This window comes from Schistocerca cancellata, chromosome 12, assembly GCF_023864275.1.
Source record: "Schistocerca cancellata isolate TAMUIC-IGC-003103 chromosome 12, iqSchCanc2.1, whole genome shotgun sequence".
Classification (NCBI taxonomy): domain Eukaryota; kingdom Metazoa; phylum Arthropoda; class Insecta; order Orthoptera; family Acrididae; genus Schistocerca; species Schistocerca cancellata.
The window spans coordinates 134,535,928-134,559,196 of NC_064637.1; the positions used below are offsets into that span (position 1 = coordinate 134,535,928).

Consider the following 23,269-nt stretch of genomic DNA (forward strand, 5'->3'; position numbering starts at 1 on the left):
GACTTTTGGACACAACTCATAATTCCCCAGTGGATCAGTATTCCACTTCGTTCCACACTGATTCTTCCAGGTAATTCTGTTCAGCTTCAGTCTACTCTTCATCATTACTAAATAGTGATCCAAGTCTATATCTGCTCCTTGGTACGCCATGCAATCTTGCATTTGATTTCAAAATCTCTGTCTTATGAGGACATAAACCACCTGGAATTTTTCCATGTCTCCAGGCCTTTTACAGATATACTTATTTGTCTTGCAATGTTTGAAAAGTGTATACACCATTACTAGCTAAAATTTATTGCAGAACTCAGTCTGTGCTTTTCTGCTGAAATTCATATTACCAAGCACATATTCTCATGTGACTCTGTCTTCTATTCCTTCCCTTATTACCACATTTTAGTCCTCCGTGATTATTGGAGTATCATCTTTCTATACATATTGCGTTACCTGTTCAGAATTCTCATATATCCATGTTCTTTATCTCTTCACCTTCTTGTGACATTGACATGTATACGTGAACTGTTTTTTGCTTTGGTTTGTTGTATATTCTGACAAGAAGAAATCTACTGCTGAACTGTTCATGGTAACTCACCCTCTCCCCTTCCTTTGTATTGACAACAAACCCTACTCCAATTATACCATTTCCCTACCTTTCTTATCACTTTTTCAAATCTGTGAACTATATTTGTTATTGCAGTTGCCATTATGTTCTTCTTATATGCTCGGCTTGTTTAGCTGTTTTAAAGTTAGCAGGACCATTTTTCTTATGATGTCATGCTGCCGTTTTGGAATGAAGGAATGTTTTGATTTTTCTAGACCATGGTGATACAACAACTTACGAGTGGACATACGGAGAGCCTCCAGTCCAGGTAGAGGAGCCTGTTCTCGATTTTGGGCTGGAGGATGATACTGGCAAGTCTGGTGCAGGAGACACTGAAGTAAGTCATCATATGTCTGTCTGTTGTAGTACTAACAATAGAAACAATCTGCCAGGATTATTGCTAAGTGGTTTCAAAAAGAATGAAACTTTTGAAATAGTGCACCATCCACCAGAGGGAGCACACTGCAGCTAGTGAACACAAGTAACAGCGTGTTTAGAGAACAAACTGCCATTTGTCGCATTTCACTCTGACTGTAGAAAGCGAGCTACTGCCGCTGAATTGAGTTCGTGATAAGCTGCTCATCGGATTAGTGCCAAAGTGCCAGTGAGAGAGCTTGAAGAACATCGTGTGCATGTATGTGCACACAAACCTGGCAATACTTTCGGAGAGACATTGCGATTGCCTACTGAAATGACAGTACAGTCTTTGCAGTGAGTGGACAAAGGGTCTTCATGTACAGAAAAGCACACAAGTCAGGAAAAGATCAAGGTGATATTGGTTATGTTTTTTGACTATGAAGGTATTGTCAATTAGGAATTTGCACCACGTGGTCAGATGGTAAACAAGGAAGCCTACCAGGGACTCCAGCATGCATGATGGATGCTGCATACAGGAAGAGTTCTGAATTGTGGGAAAACCAGACTCGGCTGTCATATCATTACAATGCCCTGACTCACTCATCACTCATGATCCACAGTTATCATGATTTCCATTGTGCCACATTCACTGTGCTCTCCAGTTCTAGCCCCATCAGATGTTTTTCTGTTCCCCTAAATTAAAATTTCCCAAACTTAAAACCACATTGAGAGGCCATCATTTCCAAACTGTGGAAGAGATTCAGAACATTGTGACGAGAACTTTGGGCCATCTCGGAAAATGTGTTCCAGGAGGCAAGTGGAAGAAATGGTGGGAGCATTGTATATGATTTCCTTATAATTTGCCTGATTATTTGTGTTACACTCTTGTATTATCCTACCAACCTGTTAAGATCTTTGCAGCATGTCTGTTGTAATGTGTATTTGATAAGGACTCCACCATAAATGGTTTTGATGATTGTTACACCATTCCTTTCAACCAGTTCCCCTGTTACCAAATTAAGAAAGATGGATAATATACAATATGTACAAGAACTAAGAGAAACAATGCAAATGGAAAACAAAAAAAGAAGTGCTTCAGTTGAGAAGGGTGTCAGGCAGGGATGCAGCCTTTCTTCCATACTGTTCAATCTGTACATCCAGGAAATAAATACAGAAATAAAAGAAAGGTTCAGGAATTGGAGTAAAATTCAGGATGAAGGGATATCAGTAATAAGATAGGCTGATGGCTTTGCTATCCTCAGTGAAATTGAGGAAGATGTACATGTTGAATTAAATGGATAGCATAATTTTCACAGAATATAGATTGAAAGTAAACCAACCAAAGAAAAGTAATGAGTAGCAGAATTGCAATTAGTGATAATCTTAACATCAGAACTGGAGACCATTTAGTAAACGAAGTGAAGGAATTAAATTGCCTTGGAAGTAAAATAATGCATGGCAGACAACATAAGAAGGATATAAGAAGCAGACTAGTACTGGCAAAGAGGACATTCCTTGCTAAGAGAAGCTACTAATTTCAAATATAGGCTGTAATTCGAGGAAGAAATATCTGGGAATGTACCATCTGAAGCACAGCAATGTACAGAAGAGAATAATGAACTGTGTGAAAACCAGAAGAGAAGATTATTGGAGCATTTGAGATACAATTTTACAGAAGGATGTTGAAAATTAAGTAGACTGGATAGGAAAGAACTCGCAATTCCGGCCAGGTTGGTTTAAAGGAAGACATCAAAGCAATCCGGAGATGTGCTGCTAGATTTGTTACCAGAATGTTTGCTCAACATGCAAGGTTACAGAAATGCTCTGTGAGTGAGCTTAGAGTGGGATCCTTGGAGGATGAAAGATGAGAAAATTTAGATAACCAGCACTGGCAACGGATCTCAGAATGATTCTAATGGCTGTAACATTCATCTCACTTAAGGACCACAAGGATAAAATAACTGAGATTATGGCTCGTACAGAAGCATACAATCAATCATTTTCCCTTTGCTTCATTTGCAACTGCAACAAAAAAAGAAATGACTCCAGTGGTAGGAAGTGGCCTTTGCCATGCACTGCATAGTGACTGTAGGGGTATGTATGTATGTATGTAGATGTTCAGTATGGAAAACTGACACAGAGACTTAAATGGCAATATCAACCTAAAAAATAATCCATCCACCCTCCTTAGAAAACAGTGTGGGTGTACGTTGAATCTGAACCTTTCTATCCAAACTCCACAGTCTATGGTTCTAATTCTGAGATGTTGATTCAACATCAGTCAGCCAGTGACTGCCATGTTACAAAATATGATACTTTAATCCTTTTCATGTAAATGAAAAAGGAGGTAAACATCGCCTGCTCCCTTTCCCCAAAACTCCTAACCTGACTCTGTTAATTTCTTTCACCAAGGTGATTTTAAAATGAAAAATACCCAATCAGTCATCAACAGCTACACCAAAGAAGAAATTGCACGAATTCGCCATGAACACAGAAAACACTCAATATTTTACTACAAAAAGTGGCTATCATCATAATGAAGACATCTGGATGAAGTGGTTTTTAAAACAATTTTCAGAACTGCATTGTTTTGTTGTAGACATAGTTAAGACACCACAGGTTAGGGGTAATGTCTTTGACTAGTAATCAAAATGTCCTGCATCCCGGGTTCTATCCCAGCCACTGCTGGGCTGATTTCTCCACATGTGCATATGTCTGTGTCACTTAGTCCAACACGTTGGTAATGTTGCGGGTACGGTCCATGCTCTTTAAGAAAGTGGACCATACCATGTTTTGGACCCATATATTTTATGCACATTTGTTCTCGGATGTTCGATAAGAATGCATGTACTCTGTGTCCTTTGGTCTGCCAGGTGTCATTCCACTATTAATTAAGTTGTTTCTTTTCAGCTTTTTTGGCCTGTAATTTCCTATACTTTGTCCTGTCGTTCCATTTTCATCCAGTATGCTGCAGCTCGGAAATGTACCGTAATGTCTATTGGGTACATACCCAGGATGACACATAATGCCTCTATAGATGCTGTCCCAAACGCTACAGACATTGTCAAAATGATGCTTCTCTGTCAGTAGGGAGGAACTATTGGTAGGGAGGTAACCATGAGAAAAAGATTAAATTGCTAATGAAAATGTAAGATTCCATGAGTTGGAGTATTGAATATCAGAAAGCTGAATGTGGTAGGGAAGCTAGAAAATCTGAAAAGGGAAATGAAAAGGAGTTGTCCAGATACAGTGAGGGCGAATGCTGCTCTTACCACTGACACAAGCTGCACGGTCCACAGAATATTCACTGAGATAAAACTGTTCATTTCCAAAAAGTAACTAATATTTAATAACTGAAAGTGTGTTTCACTGTGAGACAGCGGGCTGAGTAATTATATGGGTGATGGTCTGTGTGACTAGCTACAGTCAACATTAAAGAAAATATGTTATGTGTTTGAAAGACAAATGACGAGAACACAGTGTGCTCTTACAGTGTGTTTCTGACCAGTTTGATGCAGCTCGCCACAAATCTTTGCCATGCACTGCATAGTGACTGTAGGGGTATGTATGTATGTATGTATGTATGTATGTAGATGTTCAGTATGGAAAACTGACACAGAGACTTAAATGGCAATATAAACCTAAAAAATAATCCATCCACCCTCCTTAGAAAACAGAGTAGCACTTCCTCAATTATTTACTGGATATATTCCAATCTCCTTCTACAGTTCCATCTTGTACCATGCAAGTTATTCCCTATGCCATGTCCTATCATCCTGTCCCTTCTTCTCATTAGTGTTTTCCACATGTTTCTTTCCTAACTCATTCTCTAAAGACCACACAAGAGTTCTGTGTATGGTCTCCTCTGCAGATGTGCTAGATTCGTAGTAATGGTCAGCTATTCACTTTTCCTATGACTGACATTATTTGCTTATTCTGGGTCATGCCATTTTGCATTGCTACACCTAGATATTCTGCCTGGGCATGACTTTCTTCTAAGAAGCCACACGCAAAAATGCGATTTTTCAGGGGGGTGGGGGGTGTCATATCCCAGGGTCTGTCGGTCACAGAGATAAAGCGTCAAATGCTTTTCACAGCCATTGGCCTCACACCATTTCCATACATATAGGAAGAATGGGCATACTGTAGCTATCCTACGGTGCAGGGTCTAAATTTAAATATCACACACTTCCTCCAGGCAAACTGAGCAAATTGGTTGGTTCTTTTGCTTTGGGTGTGGTCTATGGTGGGCATTAGGTGGCTTATAAAAGCACCATTTGTTAATGCCGGCTCCTGAGAAAACCCAAAAATTGGCTTTTAGCCATTTTTTGCATGTGGCTTTGTGGAACATATTGGTAGCATGTGTGGCATTCCAAGATCCTTAAAAAGGATTCTGGAAGATGTACACTTATTTGCTTTACACAGTATTATTATTGCTTCCTTCTGCTGAAATTTCATATCATATTTCAAAATCATCTGCAAAGATGTGCAATGGTTTTTTAATATTCTAGAGTGACAACTGAGAGAACACTATGGACTATGTTCCAGAGTTATAAAAACTCATTGTATTTTTTCAGCGTACAAACTTTTTTCATGTTCCTTATGATTCACAATGTTTAGAGAACCTGCCTTGTGTCATTGTTTTATCCAGTTGGGTATTGTGTTTCTGTCTGGAACGCAGAATTGGTGGTTCCTTTCGAGGTGCTTTGTGCTCTGGACAGCTGCAATGCTATGCACACGACAGAAATCCTCTGCTACCTGAATGTACGCCTGCGTTGGCCAAGTTCCACACTGAACTGAATGGCATACTATGACCGAGCGAGGTGGTGCAGTGGTTAGCACACTGGACTCGCATTCGGGAGGACTATGATTGAAACCAACATTTGGCCATCCAGGTTTAGGTTTATCACGATTTCCCGAAATTGCTCCAGGCAAATGCCAGGATGGTGTCTTTGAATGCATATAACCAATTTCCTTCCCCATCTTTGTCACAATTGTGCTCCGTCTCTAATGACCTTGATGTTAATGGGCCGTTAAACCCAATATTCCTTACTTTTGGCATACTATATGGATCTGGTTGGACGTGCAGATGGCATGAACACATCTGCATCTTAGCAGGGTGGTCAGTTGACAATGTACTATTTTCCATGTGCCACCTCATGGGTAAGGGTTTGATTCCTCTTTCAGGAGATGAAACAAACAAAATTTTTGAACATGTGATGTGTGAACAGGAATGACGTTGTGACAGATCCTTCAACTATTGGTTCCCGTCTAAATTAGAGCACTCCAGGGACATTGCAGAAATGGGTGGTCTGTACTCAGCTGCAGTGTGTGATAGATGGGGCAAATAAATTTTACATAGCTTAGTGGAAGTTGCCGAAGATGACACTCCCACCTGCACAGCTTGTGAGACTGTGAAGTTGTGGTGTGAAAAGGCTCGATGCACTTACCTTACTGACAGCTATGTCTCGCAGCATGTTGTGACATAGCTAATCACCACCTTTGTAAGTCCTGTGGAAGCAACTGTGCAGCAATCGTATCATATTCGGTGAGTGCTCGCTCATGTTGATGTGACTGTGGCTGAGCTGCATGGATACTGAATAATGGAGTATGACTGCCACTCACTTGGCTTTGCCACACATTGTCCTCGTCTACATGACCATCCTGAAGCACAGTAGTGTATCATTGTCACAGAATGCCACACAGTCAAGATTTTCTGCTTTCATCAGATATTTTACTGAGAAATTAACTCTTCAGCGAACTTAATAATTTTTGTATATTAATTGTGGATCTGCTGTTAAATGTTTTTTTTTTTTCATACATACTCAGGTACCTCAAGATCATCCTGTAGACTGAAACTGGCCATGAAGAAAGTTGTTAATTCATCAGCTGAAGGTTCAGTCACTGCTGAATTCAATTTTTTGATAGAATAGTGGGGAGATACAATCAGTCTACAAAGTGACCCACCCTTGAACACTGCTCAAGTAAATGAGACTTTTAGCAAATAGAACTAACAGGGGACATTGAATGTATACAGAGAATGGCAGCACTAGTGGTCGCAGGTTTGTTTCCCTCGTGGGAGAGTATCACAGAGATGCTGAAGGAACTGAACTGGCAGGCTCTTGAAGATACATGGAAGCTATCCTAAGAAAGCCTACTTACAGAGTTTCAAGAACTAGCTTTAAACGATGACTCTGGGGATATACTAAAATTCCTTACATATCACGTCCATAGGTATTGTGAGGACAGTATTAGATTAATTACAGTCCATATATGGGCATGTCAAAAATCTTTCTTCCCATATGTGAAAAACTGTAGTAACTGGTACAATGGGACGCACCCTCCGCCATGTGCTTCACAGTTGTTTGTCAAGTATAGATGTAGATGTCATTCCTGCAATATATCACAGCTGTGGAGCATAGATTAAAAAACTTGTGTACCATACACTGACAAAGATCACTGGGCAATATGGAACTCAGACTTGAACTTTATGCTACAGTCTACACGAAGAATAGATTTTAAATTTGCTTTCTATTGTCGCCTGAGAGTGACATATTAATGAAGCTGCATTATTGTGAACAGTTATATAGGAATATTTCCCACGATAACATTTCCTAACACAGGTGGTTTACTACTAATCAGCAAAATGATTCGTTCTGGGAGTTTTCCCAGTGCTGTTCCACTTATCAGCTTGTTATTTCTCAACAAGCTTTTTAAAAATAGACTTTCCGGGTTATGTGGATGATAATGATATGATTCTTTCTATTAGAAAAATGCTTTTCTCATTGGATATCAGTATTGAATTTATACCTTTGTATATTAGCGTGTCCACATTTTTTTTGTGCCATCATCAAGCGGATCATAATTGTGACTTTTTTGTGTTTTCAGATTGATTTTGGAACTGATGGTGGTATTGATTTTGGAGACCTGGAAAATGGTAATACTGATGCAATTGACTTTGGTGAAGCAGCTGTAGATGAAACTGGAGGAATTGACTGGGGAAACATTGACACAGCTGAAACAGTTGACAATTCTGAGGTGAGAGAAGGGATTGACCACAATTTTTCTTTTTTTTTTAGGGTTCTGTGCCTCAATTTGTAAAAACGGAACACTTGTAGAATTGTTTTGTTGTCCGTCCGTATGTCTGCTCATTGGTCTGTCCGACTGTTGACAACTGTTTCTCTCAGGAACAGGTAGATATATCAAGCTTAGTTTATGTCATATATTAAAGTCCATGGTCCCTTGGTGGTGTAAAAAACTTAAGCTTCTAAGTCCATGCAGTGAAAAGATCCAGCCCTTTATGTCATATATGTGGAAACTCAATACCTCGCTCGTCTAAACCTCTACACCTAGAATTGTGAAATTCGGCGAGAAGCAATATTTCACAATGCGTGTAAAGGAAGATATATGAAAATTGTTAATTTGTAATTATGTCACTTGCAAAAAATATTTTTTGTCAGTTTTTATGTGCCTGTTTGGTAGTCTGTTCACAGGTTAAGACCCTCTTCCTCTGTAACAGGTGTGTGTATGTTGAGACCCTTCTTTCTGTGTAACAGGTTGGTGTATCAAGTTCAGGTTCATGTCATATACTAAAGTCTATGGTCCCTCGGTAGCATAAAAAATTTAAGCTTCTAAGTCAATACAGTTAAGACTCAGGCATTTGTGTCACATTTTTTGAAACTCACACACACACTCATCGAAATCTATGGGGTACTTACCATTGACCTTTAATCATGAAATTTGGCAAGAAGCAAGGTTTCACAGTACAATCAAAGTAAAAACTCTGAAACTTGTTGAATTGTAATTATATCACATAAAACCTATCTGTTTGCCGTTTGAACATACATTGCATCTGTCATCTGTCAAATGCGTAAAAGATGAACATTACTGCATGCATACATAGAATGTAAATTGTTGTCATGTTTTATTAAGCAAATAGAAAATGTTTTATTAAATCTTCTTTCTCTACATATATAAACATGGGTAGAGATTTTGATGCAGTCTTGGAATTACCGTGACCAATATCTTGCCTGAACCGATATTGATAACGGGCAAAAATCATTGTGATTCTCAATTCCCAGGATGGATGAACTATCTATATACATAATTAAGTTTGCACGGAGCCCTCAGTGCGGGAGTTCTCCTCGCAGTTGCCCAACTTTTTTAAATGCCTTCCTGTAAGTATACTGATGTGTTAAGTATCCTAAATTATATTTCCTTAACAACTGTACAGAAATGTTTGCAAAAATTAACAGACACTGTCAATAATAATAAGAAAAATAAATATGTCTCACAATTTAGAAACTGGTGTTACTAATGAAGAAAATAATGTAGAATAGCAATGAGGAGTATTCTTTTACAGAATATGAAGGACAATCAAACAATTTAAAATCAGAGAAGGTAAAATAGGCCGTATTAAACTGAGTGAAAGTCCAAATCCACAGTAGCTGTTTATTATGCATTCAATTTTTGACGACTGCTTTTATACTCTGGAGGTGTATCTTCACATCGTATAAATCTAATACTTCACATGCCAAGACTCCTGAGGTGCAAGTGCGCATAAAAACATGTCACTCCTCAGTAAAACCTCGGATGAAATGACAGATAGGCATCTAATCCAAACCATGCACGGTCAGTAATATATCTCCAAAACACTATCAAAAGACAAGCCCGAACAGCACAATAGTCCATGTATGATAGGATGAAACCATCGTCAAAATCTATAGGGGAAACAAAGAACCGTATGACACAAAATCCTGGGGAGTCATCAACATACTAAAATATATTTGCAGGCATAAAATAGAATTGCATGTTACACCGCTAGCCACGCACTGAATGCGTGGTTCGGATTGGATGCCCATCTGTCGTTTCATCCAAGGTTTTACCGAGGAGTGACATGTTTTTATGTGCAATTGCAGTTTGGTAGTCGTGACATGTGAAGTATTAGTTTTATATGAGCTGGAGATATACCTCCACAGTATGAAACAGGTCGTCATACAGTGATAACACAATAACTAGCCATTATGTATTTGGAGTGTATTTGGACTTTCACTCAGTTTAGTACAGTCTATTTTGTCATCTCTGATTTTGAATTGTTTGATTGTCCATCGAATTCTGTACAAATTTTTTAACTGTGGTTGCCTGACCTTTGTTATTTGGCATTTTCTTTTAGTGTGAGCACTGTAACTGTTTCTATGGGCTGCATGTAATAATACTAAGAAGGGAACCCTATAGGTTGTGGCCCACTCCTCACCTCTGCATAACTACTGCAAATTACATCCATTTCAGCCAGCTTTTGGACTCGCTGTACTGTGTTTACTTCCCACAATTCCTTCCATTACAAAATAGATAATCCTTGATGTCTCACAATGTGTCTGTCAACTTATTGATTCATCTTGTCAAATTGTGCCATAGGACTGTTTTCTCCCTGATTCGATTTGATACTTCTTCACCTTCCTAACACTTAAATTTATATTCAAAGTTGACATATTACTCGCTTTCAGAAATTATTCTATTTCTGTTCCCAGTCATCATTCTGTATCCCCCTTACTTCTGCAGATGTCAAAATGTATGCTATTTTTAATGTCTCATTTCCTGACTGAATTACCCAGCATCATCTAACTTAATTTGACTATAATGCATTACTGTTATTTTACTTTTAATGTCATTCATCATACAGCCTCTAAAATTCTATATATGAATGAGTATCTGTTAAATGATAATGAATATCTGTTAAATGATGACAGTGGGACAAAAAAAATTAAACAAGTAAGGAAAATTTGGGAAGCAGAAGATTTTTTTGTGTGTAGAGGAAACAAACTGAACAAGCAGCTGCAATTTTATGAATTTTATTAGAAGACCTGTTTTATTTCACAGCATGGGCTACAATGTGAAGCAAAATTCTTTTTGGTTTTTTGGATTTTGTATCAGTTATGTTTATATACCATATTCGCCTGAGTATAAGACACGGTTTTTTCCCCTCATTCATTCATTAAAAAAATACAGTGTTGTCTTACATTCACAAATTAAACTATTGCTGCTGAGGTCAATGTTTTTATGTCACAGATAAATGTGGGATTCATTCCGCATTTACAGATGAAGCTTTGGCAGTTGAGCTCACGTGCACATTTAATTTGAAGTGTTTGGAAAGGTTGGAGGGGAAACAGTGACCGCAACTTCATCGAGCACTGGGACCTGTGTGAAGACGGGGCGTGTAAGTGGGCAGCATTTTTTTAATGCTGGCAACCGTGGAAATATACACTGAAGTGACAAAAGTCAAGGGATACCTCTGAATATTGTGTCGGACCTACTTTTGACCGGTGTAATGCAGCAACTCGATGTGGCGTGGACTCGTCAAGTTGTTGGAAGTCCCCTGCAGAAATTTTGTGCACAAACTGACCTCTCGATTATGTCCCATAAATGTTTGATGGGATTCAGTTGGGTGATCGGGTGGCGAAATCATTCACTTGAATTGTCCATAATGTTCTGCAAACCAGTCTCTAACAATTGTGGCCCTGTAACATGGCATGGCACATTGTCATCCATAAAAATTCCATTGTTGTTTGGAAACATGAAGTCCATGAGCAACTGCAAATGGTCTCCAGGTATTTGAAATTAACCATTTCCAGTCAATGACTGATTTAGTTGGACTAGAGGACCAAGTCCATTCCATGTAAATGGAGCCCACGTCATTATGGAGTCCCATCCTTGTGCAGTGCCTTATGGACAACTTGGGTCAAGGCTTTGTAGGGTGTACGCCGCACTTGAACCCTATCTTGAGCTCTCACCAACTGAAATCGATACTCATCTGACCAGGCCATGGTTTTCCAGTTGTCTAGGATCCAACCAATAATTAGCAAAGGCGTTTGAGCTGGTCATCTGCTGCCATAGCCCAGTAATGCCAAATTTCGCTGCACAGTCCTAACAGGTATGTTCGTTGAATGTCCCGCATTGATTTGTGTGCTAATTTTAAACAGTTTTCTTGTCTGTTAGCACTGACAACTGTACACAAACACAGCTGTTCTCAGTCATTAAATGAAGGCACTAAACCACTGCATTGTTCAAAAGTGAGAAGTAATGCCTGAAATTTTATATTCTCGACACACTGATGACATTGTGGATCTTGGAATGATTTTGAAATGGAATGTCCCATAAGTCTAGCTCAACTACCATTTGGCATTCAAAGTCTGTTAATTTCCATCATGCGGCCACAATCGTGTCAGAAAGCTTTTCACATGAATCACTCAAATACAAATGACAGCTCTGCCTATGCACTTCCCTTTTATACATTGAGTACACTCTACTACTTCCATGTGTATATAGCATATCGCTATACCATGATTTTTGTGAGTTCAGTCTGTATTGTGTACTTTTTTTAGTAACATCTACCATGTTTAAACTGCAGTTTGCTTGAATCCATTATTGGTTGGAATTGAATTTACTTTACAACTGGACAAATACTGAAAGGAAGTATGACTTCCTGCAGGAGATAAATTAATGCTAACAAAAATGTGGTTGCACAAGCCATTGAAATGCAGCAAAACAAATGAAGCATGAGCTTCAACAATGGTGCTGGCCTATGGCATTGTTGATTTTCGAGGTTGGTTACAGTGGTAAAATTTCTACCGATTCAGCTGTAGGGAACTGAGAGGAAAATGTATTATGTCATTCAATTTACTCATATAGTCAGTGCTGTAAGAACTGTATGTTGTAGAAGTCTACAATGAATGCAAATTACACCCAATATGTCATAAATTTTAAGTTAATGGTGAGTCGTGAAGCAGAGGCCACAGACAAATGTGCTGCAGGAAGAAAATTTGGTGTCGCATATCTGCATGTTCATAGGTGGCATCATTTAAAGAAAAAAGAATAAATAAATAAAAATAACACAAATTCTACATGGCAGAATTTCAGGGGACCAAAGCAGATGAGATTTCATGAATTGGAGCCACAGGTTGTTCAGTATGTTGTGAAATTTCTTATTATTTAACAAAGCTTATAATTTTTTGGGGTGTACTCATCCATATATCCGCTGCTGCCCCAGGCTCATGTTGACTACTGCAACATGGGTTTTAAGCCATGATTAATAAATACAAACATTAAGTTTCAGAACTTTTATTCTAAGATATTTCTTAATTGTACCGACATGCTTACAACACTCACATCTTCCTTAAGTCATTATGTGTGTCTTACAGGGAATCTAATAAAATACTGCTCTCCAATGCCAACATGGCTGCCCCTTTACATATGAATACAAACAATCCTTGGTACTGTTATAAAGGGTTTTTTAATAAAATTACAATTAAAACTGTTGTTATAAAATTAATGACATACTTCAACAGTTCCACTGGCACTTATAGAACGAATATATTTATCGAACTGTAAACATTTAATATTTTATAAATGTGAAAATACTCAAACATGAAATATTAACAATACTTTTACTATTTTTATAAAATGCAAAAGATACATGGATCTGAAAATGTTCCTGCCAATATATATGTTTCTAAGTCACTTATTGAATGTGGCAATATAGGTCTTTTATATATTATTGACAAAATACCTACCTAAAGAACTATCTATGTTTACATACCACTTATAACATTTTCGCTAATTACATTTTAATTTTCTAATCAATTCTGATTCTCTCAGTTGGTTTTTTGTTTTAATACAAGAGATTTTAATTTAGTTATTGTTTTAATACAAAATCCATCTCAGCTTCTTAGAAATGACTTTGATCAATGTACTCTATCATTTTTTCCAGATTTCACCTAATTACGTTACTCCTAAATCTTCCTACCAATTATAGGACTTATATACTTTAAATGGGTTTCAATGGATTGTTACGTCTCAACAACCCCAACAGGATTTGTGCAACTAAAAGTTGAACAAAACCTTTTCTGGTAGATCCATGTAACAGTACTCATTTTACAATCAGTTGGATGGATTGACAATTTACGTATGATATGAGATCAGATTTTTGCTTATTCTTCAAAGTGAAGTGTATACATACATCACAATGAACTTTAAACTGTGTTTTCAATTAAATATGTAAGATTATCGTAAATTACTTTGTATCAGTTTCAACTGGATCATACAAAATATTGATTAATAGCACAAAGAAAGAACAAGTTAACTCGCAGGATTGTCTGTAGCTCATATTTCAGCATGAATAGGAGGTAAATCTATTTCATTCAGAAAAATTATGTAATGGAAGTTAGCTGAATTGTCTTGTTTCTGAATAATAGTGTCAGCCATTAGAGCCTCCAGGTTTTCCTGAGTGCTATGGAGACATTGGTGTATATAACTCTTTCTCAATACTGTCGATGCATTGTGGAACAAGTGTTAGTATCGGAAACTACAATACTGAAAATCCATATTAGATTTTACTTGGCAACCTCCTATTGTAGGCAGGTGCACCAAGTTCTTCTTAGTAATATACAGAATTAGCCCATAATATACCAGAGTGTTCAGTCTCCTCCATGTGTAATGAGGAACACTAAACTGTAGCTCAGTGTGGTTCTCTGCTTATGGGGAGTTCTTCATTGCAAAACCTGGAATGTGGTTCATATTTCACTCTTTATGACCATCATATATCATGTAAATGAATGTTTTGAACAGAATTGTTCAATTCAGCAAAATCCCAACTTATCATATTTAAACATTTCCTGTCTTAAATCTCATTTTGCAATTTTAACTTGTTCTTCAATAATATATCACAAAGGAATATATTCTTAACTACATTAAGTAAAATTGTTTTACACTAATATTCACATACATTACTGTATAATCACATTTCCGCACATTGCCATCTGCGGCTGACTAAAAGACAATTTTCCACAGAGTCCACTTGGACTGCATGTGCAAATATTGATTAAGTCACACTACACAGACTGTTTCAACATTTTAGTAATATGGCATTACGCTTTATGATACAAGCAATTTGTTGAAATTTGGTTCTTCACCATTTTGGGTTGCAACAAACAACAAAATGAAACATAAGTGAATAATATATCAATTATATGAAAAATTATCTATACATCTGACACCTTTGAAACTGTGGTCATTTTATAATGCAGAAATGCTGACTTGATTCCCAGATCCTCTTATACAGTAGGCATTAGTCACAAAAACAAAAACTGACACGGCAAATGAGAAGGTTCTCAGCAATAGAGACGTATGCATGTGGACAGAGGGAAGGATAGCTTGATACTCAGGTGAGAAGTAAGAAATGAAATTCAAGATTCGGAGTGTTGAAGCTGAATAAGAAAAGATGATAGACCCCAAAGACTGGAAACCCTCCTACCCCCCTACCCAGGAACCCACTGTTCCGGTACTTCACTGTGGCGCTGGAGGGAGAAGTATTGTTCTGCATTCCCTACAGAACGGCCTTGCCACAGCTTCACCTTCCCAGTCCCTGAAAATTAACCCCAACACTCCCTATTGACTGACCAACGGAGGGTAAACAATAGCATGTGCTAGACAGAGTAAATGAAATATTTAACTTTGTATAGGTTAATACATGTATCAAATGCTAGATATAACCAGCTGACTTACAAGCAGTAATACATAAACATGAAAATACAGAAATAAGGTACACAAATATCATATCAAGTCACAATAAGTTTTAGATCAATTAATAGACGAATGGAAAAACTAGTAGAAGCCGACCTCGGGGAAGATCAGTTTGGATTCCGTAGAAATACTGGAACACGTGAGGCAATACTGACCTTACGACTTATCTTAGAAGGAAGATTAAAGAACGGCAAACCTACATTTCTAGCATTTGTAGACTTAGAGAAAGCTTTTGACAATGTTGACTGGAATACTCTCTTTCGAATTCTAAAGGTGGCAGGGGTAAAATACAGGGAGCGAAAGGCTATTTACAATTTGTACAGAAACCAGATGGCAGTTATAAGATTCGAGGGACATGAAAGGGAAGCAGTGGTTGGGAAGGGAGTAAGACAGGGTTGTAGCATCTCCCCGATGTTATTCAATCTGTATATTGAGCAAGCAGCAAAGGAAACAAAAGAAAAATTCGGAGTAGGTATTAAAATCCATGGAGAAGAAATAAAAACTTTGAGGTTCGCCGATGACATTGTAATTCTGTCAGAGACAGCAAAGGACTTGGAAGAGCAGTTGAATGGAATGGATGGTGTCTTGAAGGGAGGATATAAGATGAACATCAACAAAAGCAAAACGAGGATAATGGAATGTAGTCGAATTAAGTCGGGTGATGTTAGGGTATTAGATTAGGAAATGAGACACTTAAAGTAGTAAGGAGTTTTGCTATTTGGGGAGCAAAATAGCTGATGATGGTCGAAGTAGAGAGGATATAAAATGTAGACTGGCAATGGGAAGGAAAGCGTTTCTGAAGAAGAGAAATTTGTTAACATCGAGTATAGATTTAAGTGTCAGGAAGTCATTTCTGAAAGTATTTGTATGGAGTGTAGCCATGTATGGAAGTGAAACATGGACGGTAAATAGTTTGGACAAGAAGAGAATAGAAGCTTTCGAAATGTGGTGCTACAGAAGAATGCTGAAGATTAGATGGGGAGATCACATAACTAATGAGGAAGTATTGAATAGGATTGGGGAGAAGAGAAGTTTGTGGCACAACTTGACCAGAAGAAGGGATCGGTTGGTAGGACATGTTCTGAGGCATCAAGGGATCACCAATTTAGTATTGGAGGGCAGCGTGGAGGGTAAAAATCGTAGGGGGAGACCAAGAGATGAATACACTAAGCAGATTCAGAAGGATGTAGGTTGCAGTAGGTACTGGGAGATGAAGAAGCTTGCACAGGATTGAGTAGCATGGAGAGCTGCATCAAACCAGTCTCAGGACTGAAGACCACAACAACAACAACAACAACAACAACAATAGACAAAGGGGAATGCCTCTTTGGACTAGTCATCAAAGTGCAAAAAATGCTCACTTATGAATATGTATCATTTCTGGCCAGTATTTTCTTTCAGGAGGCAGGTCTGAGAGATACAGATTAAGTTACAGAATTCTGGCCCTTGCATCACATATGTTCTTCTGTCTTACATTTCATAGGCATGGCTTACAAAATCAGCATAAAATCTTACCAACTCTTACCACAAAAATCTTTCTTACTCTGTTATATTTTACTGGTACACAGTCGGTAAACTACTACATGTTGAATCTTAATAATAAAAATGGATATCACTTAACTGGTCAAGATATAGTCTTGTGTCTTACATGTTGCACACTGTATACCCTAGGATAGTAGAAGAAACCTAATTGAGAGATTGATGAAGAAGGTGTGCCTTACATTACATCACAGAACAAGACTAGCTCAGCAATTTTGTGTGATATTTGACGCAAAACTACTTTCATGCATCAACATAGCATAATCAAACTAAGGAAATTTCATAATTTTTTTCTAAGCCGTATTGACACACCAATCAGATACCTGATATTTTATAATGCCAGTGATGATAATGACGACGATGATTGTGATATCTAAACTAGTGATACCACAAAGTAACTTGCTTAGATAGTGAACAAAAAAGAAAGTGAAAATAGAGGTTAATGTAAACCTTTTCTTTGTACTTTGAAATTATTCACTAGCTGCAAATTCCTTGACATCAGCTATATTGGATAAAGATGTGCTAGTCATTAGAGACATATGAAAATTTGTGCTGAACTATGACTCGAACCCGGATTCGCTATTTGTTACGAGCAGTCGCCTTAACCACTTTGGCTATCTGTGCCCACTCCCCAGACTGACCCAAACTTCAATACATCACAGTTTCTTCATCCTTATATCATAGCCCATTTATTTATTTTATTTCTCCTTGTGTTATCAATATGTAGACAATCAATAAACTGCAGTAGTCCATTGCAAACAGTATTGTAAGGTGCTTAAAAATGTTATTAGGAAGGCAAAGAGATGTGGTATGCAAATAGAAAAATTAGAACCATATGGTCAGTTGTGAAGGAAGTGTCTGGTCAGCAGCACAAGATCGATGGTATAAAGTCAGTTCGCAGTAAAAATATTTCTGTTACTGATAAATCAGATATATGTACAGTATGTAAAAATCATTTCTGAGCATTGCTGGTGATTTAATAAAAATTTAGCTTCTACAGGGAATCATATAACTCTCGTGGCAAATGCCTTACCAAGATTGATGTCTGCAATACTCCTCTGTGATACAGACAAGAGGGCGATTGAGTCTATTATTAAATTACTGAATACTAAGGGCTCTTATGGTTATGATGGAGTGCCTAGCAGAATATTAAAGTACTGTGTTGTACACGTTAGCCCTGTATTTAGCCATATTTGTGATTTTTCCTGGAGGAATGGTCAGATTCCTGAACGATTAAAGTACTCAATAGTAAAGCCACTTTATAAAAATGAAGAAAGGGGTAATTTAGACAATTTTAGACCTATTTCTATGCCATTAGTGTTTGCTAAAGTTATTGAAAAGGCTGTGTATGTAAGGATAATTGATCATTTTATATCACATGATTTGCTATCAAATGTACAGTTCGGCTTTAGAAGTCGCTTAACAACTGAAAAAGCTATATTCTCTTTTCTCTGTGAGCTACTGGATGGGTTAAACAAAAGGTTTCAAAGGTGTTGATCACAAAATATTGCTCCAGAAGTTGGACCATTATGTAATACAGGGAGTAGCTCACAAATGGTTCACCTCTTACTACTTCAGCAACAGACGGCAAAAGGTCGTTATTCAGGGCGTTGAGAATGGCTGTGATGTGGGGGTCTGAGTGGGGTATCGTCAAGTGGGGGGGGGGGGGGGGGTGCCCCAGGGATCAGTGTTGGGGCCACTCCTGTTCCTTATTTATATAAATGAGATGCCCTTTAGTATTATGGGTAACTCTAAAATATTTCTGTTTGCTGATGACACTAGCTTGGTAGTAAAGGATGAGGATGTTGTGTGCAACATTGGCTCGGTTTCAAATAGTGCAGTAGATGACCTAAGTTCATGGCTTGTAGAAAATAAACTAACACTAAATCACAATAAGACTCACTTTTTACAGTTTCTAACACACAATTCAACAGAACCTGACGTTTTAATTTCACATAATGGGCCTATGATTAGTGAAACTGAACACTTCAAATTTCTAGGTGTTCAGATAGATAGTAAACTGTCGTGGAAAGCCCACATTTAGGATCTTGTTTAAAGACTTAATGCTGTCATTTTTACTATTCGAACAGTGTCTGAAGTGAGTGATCATTTGACACAAAAATTAGTCTACTTTGCTTATTTTCATTCGCTTATGTCTTATGGTATTATATTCTGGGGTAACTCTTCCCATTCTAAAAGGATATTTTTGTCTTAGAAAGGGTGGTTCAGGCAGTAAGCAGTGTAACTCCACAAACCTCTTGTCTACCCCTGTTAACAAGTCTGGGTATTTTGACATTGGTCTCTCAATATATACATTCCTTACTGTCATTTCTTGTTAAGAATATTAGCTTATTCCCAAGAATAAGCAGCTTTCACTCAGTTAATACCCGGCAGAAATCAAACCTGCATTTGGATCGGGCTTCCTTAACTCTTGTGCAGAAAGGTGTGCAGTATACTGCTGCATCAATTTTCAATAAGCTACCACTCACATTCAAAAATCATAGCAGTAATCCATGCACTTTCAAATCGAAACTGAAGAGTTTCCTAATGGGTCACTCCTCCTATTCTGTTGAGGAGTTGCTTAAAAAAGTAAGCTGATTCTTGTTGTATTGTTGATTTCATTTACTTAAACTTATGGACTGACTTTTTTTGGGTTCATAAACATTTTATTTTTATCTGTTATTACTTTTATGTTGTAATTTCATGTGTAAATTAGATAAGCCTCTCCATGTAACTCAAGATCCTTACACTCATGTCCCAACATATTTACTCCCTAATGGCATTTGTGTTTTAAGAGTAACTTGAAGATGAACTGTGCAATTTACAACCACAAGTGCACAGTACAAATAATTTACATACAGATAATGTATCCATATTTGGGGCTCAGAATGAAGTCTAATACCATATTCCCAAAGTCTTCCAAATTGACAACTATTTATTCTCTACTAGCTGTTACCCATGGCTGCACTCACATATCAATTATTTTGTTATAATGAGTTGTTGTGAGTAAGTAAGTTATTGTACCTGCTACAATATCAGGTGCCCTCACATGTCTGCCTGTTCAGGTCTATGTGAATCACAATATTCTCCTACATAAACTGTAGTTTTATGGGACTGATGGTACACCCACCAAATGGATATGTCATATCTATCCAAAAGAACACAAAAATTTCTACATAAACTGTAGTTTTATGGGACTGATGGTACACCGACCCAATGGATAATGTCATATCTATCTAAAAGAACACAAAAATTTGTACTTAGTAATTTAACCAATATAGTCTGGGTACATAATTCTGGCCGGTGAGAAATCACGTATGAGGTTCCCCGAGGCTCAATCTTAGGCCCACTATTGGTCCTGTTATATGTAAATGATCTAATATACAACAAGCAGAATTAATTCTTTCTGCCGATGACACTAGTACTGTAATCAATCCGAGCATACATACAGAGATAGAAGAAATGGTGAACAACATTCTTAAAAGTATCACGGACTGATTTTCTGCAAATGGCCTCACCCTCAATTTTAAAATGACACAACACATTCAGTTCCGTACATCTAGGAGTACTACACCAATGATAAATGTAACACACAGTGAGGAAATAATGAATGGGGTGGGAACTTTAAAATTCTCAGGTTTACTTATTGATGAAAAGTGGAAAAAACACGTTTTGGAACTCCTAAAACAACTTTGCTTAGGCACATTCACACTTGGAATTATGTGTATTTCAGACCAGTAAGTAGACATATTTCCAGATTTTTATTCAATTATGTTTTGAGGTAATTCATCTTTAAGAAAGAAAGTCTTCATTGCTCAAAAAAATGCTGTAAGAATAATATGAAAGACTCACTCACATTAACCTTATAGACATCTGCTTAAGGAGGTGGGCATTCTGACTTCTGCTTCACAGTATATTTATCCCCTCATGAAGTTTGTCGTAAATAATACACTACAGTTCAAAAGGAACAATGATGTTCATAATTACAACACCAGAAGGAAAACTGATATTCATTATTCCATGTTAAAGGTTCTCTTTAGTACAAAAAGGGGTGCACAATACTGCAACTAAAATTTTTGATCACTTACCCAGTGATATAAAATGTCTGACAGGCAGCAACATAAAATTTGAAAATAAACTGAGATATTTTCTCCCTAACAACTCCTCCTACTCCGTAGAAGTATTAATTTGCGATGTGAATGTAAAATGACTTGTTCCACATAATTTTGATTTGTCGTGCAAAATGATCCGTGTAACATGAAACTACCTGACTAAGAACAATAATGGCAAGCAGTGTATGCTGAGGGGTGTGTGTCTCTATATATTATACCATCCCATAGATAACACCCAACCAAGTGGACTAGACATTTGATGGTAGGCTTTTCTGATGAACATTTTGTTAAACTCTGCTCTGGTTTGCCTATGGCCAACTCCTGTAAAGTGGGTGTACTGGCAGATCGTGAAACATTTGTTGGTGTAAAAAAGCTGTGGAATGGAGGAGGGATTCCTCCCTGCCCCACGTAACTTGCCAGCACGAAATGTGACTGCACATAATATAGCGGGGGTTCTGCGTCATGCATGCATTTTGGTGGTGACATGTCAATTGGACCACAAGCTGTTGACACTTATCAGTAATTTTGTTATGATGAGTGACAGTGACAGCACTAAAATAAAATGTGGAGTTTCTAAAATTATTAAATAGCATCAAACTGACCAAGAAAGAAAATAAATTATTTGTATTTCAGTGCAGCACAAATTTCATAATATAACATAAGCTGCCCTTACATGTTTGCCTGTTACCCACGGCTGTGTTTGCAAATCATAATCAAATAGCAAAGCAGCAGCAAAAGTCTCCCACATTCTACATGTAAAGTTTCAAAGAGTAATTATATCTCCACATTTCACATTATATTCTTCAAATCAATAAGTATTTTGCGCTATCCACTTTCTACAGTAGTCTATGTTATTCCTCAGTGTTGAAGCTGTCTCCACGCCAAATTTTATCAAAATCTGTTTAGCGATTTAATTCATCTATATCTACGTATCTACTCCATAAGCCACCTATAGCCATGGTAGAGGGTACCTTTCTAAGGTACACCTTAAAAAGGTACTATAATTATTCTAAATGTATGCATTACATTTTATTTTATTTTTTATTTACACGGTAAGTTCCATAGGATGAAATTGAGGAGCAAATCTCCAAGGTCATGGAACATTGTAAGATTAAATGTAAACCATATGCTTATTTGATGCTTGTGCCTGGTACAGACATGTTTGAGTCCTTTATCAGTATACAGGTATCATCCACAAATTTAACCTTTCGCAAATGTAACATTTTTTGAAGAGTCCTCCAGTGTCTTTAGTAAATGAGCTAAAGTCAAGAGTAGAAGTGGAACAAGTACAAATCCTTACAGAAATCCATATTTAATATTTCCTTGCTTCGAATTTAGTTGTATACCTGTGATATCACTTGTTAATGTAGTTCTCTGTTTTCTTTTGTTGAGATACGACTTCAGTCTTGCAGGGACGAAATCCTATACAGTGACAGCATCACAGATTTAAGTTGTAGTAAGAATTATCATTGCACATCCTGCTTATGAATGAAAATTAACCACTTTCACTTTACAACCCACTGCGAATTGGAGATGCTGGAGATTGGTGTGACTGTAAGTAAAGTAAATCAATTGTTTCAGGAAATTGATTTCAACATTTCACTAGAAGAGTCTGGGATAGTCGTGGAGGCAACTGGTCTGGAAGGTGGAGTGGCCCGGGGCAATGAAGCACTGACTGTCCTTGACAATCCCCGGCTGAGGAATCAGTTCATCGATGAAGTCATGGAGGTGAGTTGCTAATGACATTCATTTGAAGGTGGATGGGCACTGGTCTTGTTAACACTTGAGTTGATCTCACATGTATTGCTATTACCCATGGACTGGCTAAAATACATGTACGAGGGCATACTGAAAAGTAATCCCTCTGAATTTTTAATGTGAAAAAAATGTTGTTAACATTCTACATCTTTATTCTTCAGGTCTTAATATTTATTTCACAATATTCGACTGCTTCTCATTGTGCCTTGAAATGAGGAATGTCCTACTCACAATCCTTCCCACCCCTCCCACAATGATATCCTGCCACCTACGGAACCCACACGATGTCCTCATCCATCCCTACTCTACCCCTGCTCCCAACCCCTTGCCT

At 37.6% G+C, this 23,269-nt stretch overlaps 1 protein-coding gene across 1 annotated transcript in view; it reads left to right on the forward strand.

Moving 5' to 3' along the window:
* Window positions 1–23,269, forward strand: part of LOC126109723 (CDK5 regulatory subunit-associated protein 3) — a 73,140-nt gene that overhangs the window by 24,761 nt on the left and 25,110 nt on the right. The window contains exons 5-7 of the mRNA XM_049914777.1: window positions 814–935; window positions 7,844–7,993; window positions 22,762–22,908. Coding sequence (XP_049770734.1) covers window positions 814–935; window positions 7,844–7,993; window positions 22,762–22,908 — 419 coding nt within the window. The remainder of the gene's footprint in view (window positions 1–813; window positions 936–7,843; window positions 7,994–22,761; window positions 22,909–23,269) is intronic.